Source organism: Syngnathus typhle, linkage group LG13 (genome assembly GCF_033458585.1).
Source record: "Syngnathus typhle isolate RoL2023-S1 ecotype Sweden linkage group LG13, RoL_Styp_1.0, whole genome shotgun sequence".
Classification (NCBI taxonomy): domain Eukaryota; kingdom Metazoa; phylum Chordata; class Actinopteri; order Syngnathiformes; family Syngnathidae; genus Syngnathus; species Syngnathus typhle.
The window spans coordinates 12,863,568-12,873,292 of record NC_083750.1 but is presented as its reverse complement, the minus strand read 5'-3'; the positions used below and the strand labels follow the sequence as shown (position 1 = coordinate 12,873,292).

Below are 9,725 nucleotides of genomic sequence, written 5' to 3'. Positions count from 1 at the left end.
GCAGACGCCAGCTGGGATATTGCTGCTTTTGCGCGTGTGTTATTTTGCAGAGATACATAGCTGCGACATGATGAGGCTCGTCTCATCCATTTTCATGAAGCTACGTAGCCCCCGAGACAGGAACAAACGCACACTCGGGGGGGGAATGTGTGCTTTTGGCTGTGGGACTGGTCCATTCGGTGGCTGAACTGACTCAATCAATATTACAATTATACAAAGCATCAATATTTAAAAAAAAAAAAAAAAAAAGGAAAGAGTCCCATCACTGAGCCACATGCATCATCTGGAGAAGTGCAAAATAGATATTTATCAAACTACATGAGCAAAATATTTTCTGCACACAAAAATATGTTTGTTATTTGTTGGTGACATTTTCACAAGTTATTCTGCTTCCCCTCACTAAATGAGGCAAAGTTTTCAAACAAGCAAGTAACTGTGGATCCACCGTGCACCTCACTATCAGCAACTATTAGAAGCATGAATGCACAGAATTATTAGCAGCACATTGGTTGCCAGTTTTATTAAAGAGGATATATTATGGAAAATGGACTTTTTGAATGACTTGTATACAAATCATTCAGGACTCTGGAGGACATGCCCACCCATCAAGTGTGAAATTAAACAACCTAGTCGATCTTTTCTTATGTGCCTATTTGTGTCCAAAGTTCCAAGTTTGACATAACAGTCAATTCTTTCACTCTGCACTTCCCCTAATAATATGACTTTAACATGAGAGCGATGCATTAAAACAGGAACTAAGAGTGGTTTTGCCATTATCTAGAAGACACACCATTTGCTTGGTGTTTCCTACATGTGGAAACAGCGACAGAAGATAAACCACAAGCTAGCTGCATAACCATGATCATGCACACGGCTATCTATCTGCGTGTGTGTTATGAAAGGAGATGGTCGTCGCATGAAGTGCAAAGGTTCTAGTTTGTATCATGTTTTTACCTTTACCGAGCTAGAAGTGACTGATCATACTGAAGTCCAATAATCAGTCCTATGGGCTGCATTACTGAAACTCGTAAAGCACCTCGAGGGACCCACGTAGACTCCCGTTGTGGCTTGGTAACATTGTGTTGTTCTTTCCTGTTATTGTTTGGAAGGAGCATGCTTGTGATGGAAACAGCTCCTCCAGGCCCGGGCCGCACTCTCGCTAATAACGGAGCTCCAAAGCCCATTCCAAAAGAAAAGCGACCATCAACATGGTGGTTGTGTTCAGGGGCATGTGTGCGTTTGTTTTCCGCCACACACTCAACATGCAGAGCCCCAAAACTTCACTTCTGGTCTGATCTGACCTGATCACAACATGGCTTTTGGAAAATGGCCCAAGAGGAATTGAGCAGAGTCATCAAAGGTGCTCCTCAAAATTGCACAGCATGAGAGGCTAACTAATCAAATGAGTAAAAAAATACTAGCTGCACTGTAATTGGTAGACTACTCTTTTTCTTCTTCAAAGAAACATGCTGAAGAAGTCATTTAATCAGAGCAAATATGGCTGCGCTTCAATCTTGCTGCCAAATGGCAGAAGAGGGGCGTCGGGAATGTGACAATAGCTTGGATAAAGACTCAAGTAGCACAGTGGCAATGTCAGGCATTCAATGAACACCATATGCACTCCAATTTCAACGAGTGGCAAGAGATGAGAGAACATTTCATTTGGAGCTACTAGAAGTTCTTACCTCAGTTGATGTGTGGCGCTGGCTCCCGGCTCCCATTTTTGGACACTCCCTCGACATCATCTGATAAACATCACTGTGCAAAGAAGTCAGCACTGAGGCTGTCTGGGAAAAAATTCAATATGGCTCCCACTTACTTGTTGCTGGCCCTGTTCCCTCGCCCATGCGAAAGACACTCACCGGTGGGCGATTCAGATTCACTCCGTTGCTCGGGATGAGTTTGGGCCCAGCCTGCACGCCAGGAAGCACAGACAGACAGTTGACGCGCAAGCCTCGTTCTCCGCATGCATCTGTTAAGTATTCAAACAGCGCTGTGCAAAGATGCTTGCTGCAAAATGGCTTCCTTACAGAGGCCGAGCGAGAACTTACTTTGGCTTTACTGCTCTGGCTGAGCGTTCATTTTCAACCCCACGCGAGCCGATTAGTCACCAGCTTGTTTCTGCTGACTTGATACTTGCATGCATAATTGGTGAAACATTTGAATACGCAATGAATGTCTCAAAGTGCTGAATACACACTTTGGAGGTTATTTGATCATAATGTCGTTGCACGCACGAGTGTCTTTCAGTCGTATGCAAGACATTTCTTCAGCAGGAAGCTGAATTTTTTTTGAATGTGAGCTTTTGCACAACAATATTATCTCGTTTGTTCATTTTTATTTTTCTGCTCTAAAATATTTTTAAAAAAAAGTATTTTCTTTCAGCACCGGTTGAACGGCAGCTCTTACAGCAGCTGTTTTTTTAACTCCTTTTTTTCCCCCCTTTTTAATCTTCTTAAGTGATGGCTACTTTATACTTGAAAGTAATATCTAATTTAAGTTATGTTACTTTTTATTTAGATCACAAAAAGCGGGCATTTGACAATGGGTGTGTGTAGATTTTTTTTTTTTTATACCACCTGAAGATTTTTTTAGGTGTTCCATTCACAAACAAATCGGTTTTGGTTATTTTGAGGTCAAACAAAATCTGCTAAAATTGTAGAAAAATAATTTACTTGCTTATTTTATCAGTAAAAACCAAACATGAAATTGACTATTTGAATATTTTATTAATATGTAGAAAATGTATTAAAAAGGAACTATATAGTACATGTTTATGTCAAACTAGAAATAAAATCTGACAGCAATATTCAAGGGTATCCAACAACAAATGGCAAGTTTTCAGTATGAATCTCATCATCAGCATTTCTTTTTTTGAACAGGCAACAGTACATTTTGCCAAACTATTACATTTACATGGGAACATTTGAAATCCAGTGTCAGGTACAGTATCACACAAGAGTGTACAAAAGTTCATCTGCAGAAGCAAAAGGTGAACGCTGCTATGGAGATGAGAGATGGTGGGTTTTTTTCCACCCACTTTTGCGGTCAACTGAAAGGAAATGACGCTTAGAGAGCGAGAAGTGTTTTGTGTTTCATAGTATGAACTGCCTGACTGCTGCCTTGTTTTAGTTGCTAGAAACATCCCCCCCCCCCCAAAAAAAAATGTCTGTAATATTGATTTGTTGAATTGTCACTTTAATACGTATCTGTTGAAATCAAACTGCTGTTTTGGACAGATTACACTTTCAACATCAGTCTAATACAAAATAAAGTGAAATGGTGGGAATTATAAACAAACGGAGTCATATTCCTGTGTGCTCTCATTTCAAACTAGAAGCTTCAATGAGTAAAATAAAAAGTTGGATCAAAGACAGTCTTCACTTTTTCTACTCAAGTCTGACATGACATGACATCCATCCATCCATCCATCCATCCATCTCCCCAAAACATTCAAGGTTCCCTTTGTTCCAAAAGACGCCCATCTAAGTGGTTAATGCAATAAACACACAAGGTGAGCTACTCTCACGGTAAGTAAGAGAAATGTCCCCAGCGACTATTAGGACAAACCACTTGAAGCCAGCCAGATTGGCAAAGGTGCCCTAAGAGAAACTGCAGTTGCGGTGGCTGTTGACTGCAAGAGCGCAAATCTGGTGGTTCTTTTTGCTGCTTCGAAAAGAGGCGGCGAGGTATCCTCACGTCAACACCGCTAAATAAAACAAATAGGTATGTTCGCGATGGTGGTGTCAAAATTGGAGTTTTTCTCAGTCAAAAAAAAAAAAGGGATGTTGCGGATTTAAAGGAAACATATGATGCAAAACAGTGTTTTTCTGGACAAAAATTGTGAAATGAGCTCCTACCACTCGGTCCTTTTGATGCACACAAACCACAAAAGCTTTTCCAATTCAGATCAAAATGCCCCTTTGAAATATTTGATGTCAAGAATGTGTCCACTTTCTGACTTGGTCTTTTTGTCCAGCTTCCTTCTTCTCTCATCTCTCACATCTTTGGTATTCAAACCATCATCACTACAACACGATACAACACTCACGTACTTTGCTTGAAACTAAACTAAAAAGCCACAACTAGAGAAAAAAATGAAGTCAATTCAATAAACACAGAACAAAAGATCAACATACTGATCATGAACACAAATAGCTTCTATTGTAGCGGAGGAATGAGTCAAACAGGAATAAAGTAGGTGAGAATGAAAGTGCACCGACTTGAATGTTCCGGCCTTCTTTTGCCTCTTTTACACAGAGATCGTTTGAGCCGACATTTTATATACAATCCAGAAAGGCAGGACAACTCAAGGACTGGAGAGGATCCAATAAAAAGAAAAGAAAAGAAAAGAAAAAAAAAAGAAAAGAAAAGATGATTCTTTCCTTACAAGTTGATCACATCCTGGTTTGGAAAGGTGGCACATTTTGTTCAACCTGGAAATCTGTCTAAAAGAGCCTTTTGTTGTCCTGTTGACATGAATCGAATATCGAAAAGGCATCAAATCAAATACGGATGGATCTCTGCCACAATATCAGTTATAAAAATAGATTTATATATCTTACAGTAACGGCCTTTCTTGTTGTCATATCGTATTAGTGTTAAAAGTGTTATTGTTAATGGATAAAATGGCGCATGGTTGTTACTGCTTTTGTTTTTTTGCAGAAAATTTCTCATTCAAAGAGTCGAATAAATTACATACAGTGTCTTTATCTCCTGGGAGGAAGGACAGGACAGCGGGGGTGGTTGGTTGGTTGGTTGGTTGGTTGGTTGGTTGGGGGGGGGGGGAAGACGGACGGCTCTCCGTGGATGCCAGGCGGAGACGAACCAAGGTCAGACCGTGTTTGCCTCTGATGCTATTATCAGATTGACAACCACTTGTCGCTTTCCTTTCACATCCAAAAATCCACGTATCATTCATTCTTTCCATATTCAATTGCGAATAGATGGAGTGCCAATCCAAAATGAAGAGAACCAACGGTACACAGATTTTGGTCAATGAAATGTTCACCATGTCCGTCCGTCTCTGCCTGGCCTTTGCGGCAGCCCCCGCCCCGCTCGGATCGGCATCTATACTGGAGCCGAGCGCCTCCTCTTGCTGCTGATGCTGCGGAAGTTGAACGGCCTCATCTTCATCTCCACAAAGGGAATGGAGAACTCGTGGCCCTTCCAGTGGTACCAGTTAATTCCCTGCAAGAGCAAGCAAAAGTGACTTTCCAAAGAAGATTCTTGCACTATATTCCATTTGTGGAATAAGAATTAAGCAGCGGCATCTCAGGAGGCGGCCAGCTTGCCTTGTACTGCCACTTGTCGACCGACTTTCAATGACATGCCAGTGCCCCAGGGCGTCACATGACCAAATGACCAAAAGTGATGTTACAATGACATTTTCTTTCGTGCGCCTCTAAAAAAAATGGCGGCAAAGCTAACAAGCAGGCTGTAAGGCGACTTTGCCACGCGGCATGCTGCTGTTCAGCCGCTGTGATAAACCGTGGCCTTTTTCCCCTCCACCTAATTCACCTGGATGAATTCCATCCTTCCCGAGAGTGCGCTGCCCCAGGGGGACCCTCGGCAGACAGTTTGGTTGGATCGATAAATATCACGTCTCATAATGGGCGGACAACTGCTGGGGCAGTTACGATCCTTGGGAAGCGTGACCTTTCATTAGCGCTCCAACAGTAGGCCAATCAGCGGAGCCGCTGTGGCTATTCGCTTGCCTAATTAGCCCCCGAGGGAGACATTAGGAGTGCATTTGCACTTTAGAAAACACACGTGCGTGGTGATTGACTTGCTCAAGGCCACTTGGGTTGAGATGTCTAGTCCAGAATGATTGAATCATTCCACCTTATTTGGGCGGCAGGCTTGATGAAAATGACCTTCCATGTCCACCTTTTCTCTTGCTTTCATCAAAAGGAAAGGATGGGCTAACGTCAGGTCATTAACCCTAATGGTCGTGTATTTTGGGGATTTTCCATGCAATGAAATGAATGGTCATACGCTACATTGTATCACGGAAAACCCAATCGGCTTCTTCATTCTTACACACAGTGTGTGTGTGTGCGTGTCTTCAAGGTTGATAACGAGGCTCATGGTTTCAAGTCAAAGCCTCCACACTTCATGTTTTCCCGAACAATTTTGTCGGACTGACCTGACTGTGTCTGGACTCGCCGTACTTTCCGTTGAGGTTGGCTCGATGGCAGTTCTTGTACCACCAGGCTCCTTTGTAGGACAAGGCACAGTTAGTGACAGCGATGTCGTTGTCTCTGTCTTTGGTGGAGAAGGGCCGGCCTTGGTGGTAGCTCAAGGAGTCACCTAAGAGCCAGACAGATGTTAGTTGCCATGGCTGCAGGCAACGACAACCTGATAGTAAACAAGGCGCTAGGCTGGCAGGATTACAATCGGAAGAATAACATGCTGTGTTGATTTGAGGGAGAAGGAAGGATGGAAGGAAGGAAAAGATACACTCCCCCGTGTCCTGTAAATATCCCAGCAAGCACTTACCAGCGGTGCCATTGTATTCTCCTATCCTGAGCTTGTAGAGGTTCCTGGCATCTCCCAGGGAGAATTTATCATAATTGGCAAAGACCGACTCCTGCCCGTCCTTCATGTCGATCCTCAGCTCGTAGCGGCCCTGAGCCGACACCCGCTGGATGTTGTCCAAACCTGCCACGGAACAGAACGTACATTTCAAGTACATTGAACTCACGTTGACTGCCAGGAGGGGGTTAGAAAATCCTAGGGAGACCATCGAAAAGCGGAATTGATCCACCCTTATTTACCCTTTCTGTCCAAAATCCAAGAATGCGAGAGCCACCTTGACATTGGCCGACGTTTGGAAAAACCGCTATGTCACGGCTCTCTGTTGAAAACCTGTTGTACGTGTTTTTGAGTGATTTACACTGGCAAGGAAACAAATCCTCGACATTGTTGAGTTTGCTATCTCCACATTTGCTGTGGCGATAAGGCGCCGTGTTGACCTGAGAGATCAAAATGCCTCTGCTCTTCAATTCCAGAAAGCGCCCCCCCCGCATCGCCAAGCAGCCTCTTCTCTCAGATATAATCTTACACCAGAAGCCTCGGGTGATAAGGACGTACAATTCCGTCAGTGGGAAGCAAATCTAATCTACAGAACAAGTTCAAGGTACTTTAGGTGACAGAGAGATGGCGTGGGGAAAAAAAGAAGCAGTTGTGGTAATAAAGCCGTATAGAAGGTTCAGTGGTTCTGAATTTGGGTGGCATCAAATCACCCACCACACGATCAGACTCGAAAGATTTCTTCCATGAATAGTTTCTCGGCATGACTCTCTGCAGTATTCCAAAGGCGCGTCATCATTTAAAAATGCATTTTTGACGCGGACGAGTTCTCTTCTTAGAACATTAGCAGTCAAATGACCTGGTGTTTTTTTTTTATCATCATCATTGCGCACAAGCGAGTGTAGAATGTAAAGGGAAAAAATGGAGACGGGATGTCATCATAATAAGTGTGGTTTCCGTTATTAGATGGTGGACATGACACAAAGGAAGAGGGCTGGTACCGGCCGGCTTTATTGGTGGCCATTTGCAAAACACGAGCTTCATTTGCGCATTCTTTTCTTTGAGCCAGTTAAGTGTTTCCTTTAGCCACTAACTATATTCTTCAATATCTCACTGTTTTGCATATGAAGGAGGTGATTTGTGTCGTTCGTTCAAGTGAGCCTTCACGGCAATCTTTGCAAAGAATAAGAAGCTACGTTGTAGTTGTGTCTCGTCTAAAAATGACAGGCCAAACTTCGGTTATTGTGAAGTACGCTACTTTTGTTAGCATCGAGCCAGCAGACGTTTGCATAAGGCAAAGCGAGGTGGTCCTTTTGAATCCACGTGTAGGCATCGTCCAATGAAAGGACTCATTTCATTATTTCCATTTCATTTCATGATCTCAGTCATTGAAGTAGCGCACTTTCCTGGAGGCTGAAGCAGATTAATGGCGTGGGCTGGGAGGGTTGCTTACAATGGCGCAAAGAGCCAGCCGCTCTTCGTCCTGACGTGACATCAGGGTGCTTTTAAGAGAAAAAAGGGCTAGGAGGCTGAAAACAGGCAAAGGATGGACAGCAAAGCAAGCTCCAAATGCTCTTCAGTGCACCAAAAGGAACAGGCAGGCTTTCAGGCCATATACGCACTTAACGTGCAAATACACAACAGGCAAAATGCTGGCAGATGGGCAAGAAATGGTCTCTTCCATTGGCTAATAAGAAGACAGCTTCACTTGGATGTTCATGTTTTACATAGCATCAGCGCAGCACCGCCTTGGCGGGCGGGCGGGTAATAGCTCCACTTTGCTGGCTAACTGGCAAATAAATGATTGATTTAGAGCAGCCCGCAGTTCTATTGCACATTGGTTTCCTTTTCAGTTTGAATGGGACGACCTTCTTTTAAAAGCCTGGAGCGCTGAATAAAAGGATCAGCGATTGCTCAAAATTGAGGGGTTGATGTGCAACTGACACATTACCGTGTACTTGCCGCTCATCCCGTTTAAATCGCCATTGAAAGGGAGAATTGCGATGGAGTGATAATATCGCTACATGCGCTTGCGTTTCCTTTCTCTAATCAAGTAGCTAACAAAAAAAACAAAAACATGTTTTCTTCCTCTGAAGTTCTTCATGAAATATTCATGTAATAATCTCCTTTAATCATCTGCGGCAAACAACAAAATGTAGCAAAGCTAACTCCTTTGCACATTTAGTCATGAGGATGATTATTGTTTCATAATGAGTCGGGGGGGGGGGGGGCATTGAAACAGAGAGGACGTTTTGTTCATTCGTCTTTTCAGGATGGGGGGGATTTCAAATAAAGTGAACTGGGTTCGGCCTTTGTGTAACATATTGGCAACGCACTTCAGAAAATGAGATCAATTTTTGCTGAAATAAAAATCATCTTTGCACTTGGGCCTATTACACAACCGTATTCACATATTGGTCATTATGGTGCTTCGAGGAAAGTTGACTCGTTTTTGCATCCACCATTCAAAGTGTCTTACCTAACCAGAATTCATCCTCGAGGTTTCCAAAGCCAACACGATAGTCACTCCACTTCCTGGAAAAATCCGTCAGGCCGTTCTGACGTCGTTGAAACACCTAATAAAAATGGAAAGCGTCCAGCGGTAAAGAATAGGTTGCGATGTTCAGTGACAGCAAACGTGTTGCGCAAGTCCTCATACAATCCAGCCTCCTTCGTCCGTGCTCATGTCACAGTACACCTGCACGCCCTGGCTGGGGTCCCTGTTGATGTAAACGCTGTAGACGCCGCTCAGCGTCTCGCCATTCAGCAGGTGCTGGGCGCAATTCTGAGGCGTGGCAAACAGCCGACTCCCTGCCGAGGAGCAGAGGAAGGGAAGAGGCGCAATGACATACTGGAGAGGATTTGTTGCATGGCACCTGGAAATAGGCTTGGAAGAAAAAAGACCACCTAAAGCTGCACTTTAGATGCTTTCTACGCAAATTGGATCAAATGGAACGCGACGGAAGATAGCCATGATTTGGAATCTGGCGTCTCGAGCGCACCTGTTGTAAAGGTGGTGGAGACCACAGCACTGGTGTCGAGACCCCTCGCTGCCTGCAACTTGACGGTGAACTCGGTGGTCTCGGGTAGACCTTCCAGGCGAATCCACGTGTCCTCTGCGTCCAGAATCAGCTCCTAGTGCATAGAACCACGCGCACAACAACTCTGAGCAATTACAATCACAATAACAA

At 43.8% G+C, this 9,725-nt stretch overlaps 1 protein-coding gene across 1 annotated transcript in view; it reads right to left on the bottom strand.

Annotated features, from left to right (window-relative positions):
- Positions 1 to 2,709: 2,709 nt before the first annotated feature.
- Positions 2,710 to 9,725, bottom strand: part of tnr (tenascin R (restrictin, janusin)) — a 60,064-nt gene continuing 53,048 nt past the window's right edge. The window contains exons 25-30 of the mRNA XM_061296159.1: positions 9,537 to 9,669; positions 9,194 to 9,345; positions 9,014 to 9,110; positions 6,502 to 6,663; positions 6,149 to 6,312; positions 2,710 to 5,190 (exon numbers count right to left, since the gene is read on the bottom strand). Of these exons, the coding sequence (XP_061152143.1) occupies positions 5,071 to 5,190; positions 6,149 to 6,312; positions 6,502 to 6,663; positions 9,014 to 9,110; positions 9,194 to 9,345; positions 9,537 to 9,669 (828 nt within the window). The 3' untranslated portion in view covers positions 2,710 to 5,070. The remainder of the gene's footprint in view (positions 5,191 to 6,148; positions 6,313 to 6,501; positions 6,664 to 9,013; positions 9,111 to 9,193; positions 9,346 to 9,536; positions 9,670 to 9,725) is intronic.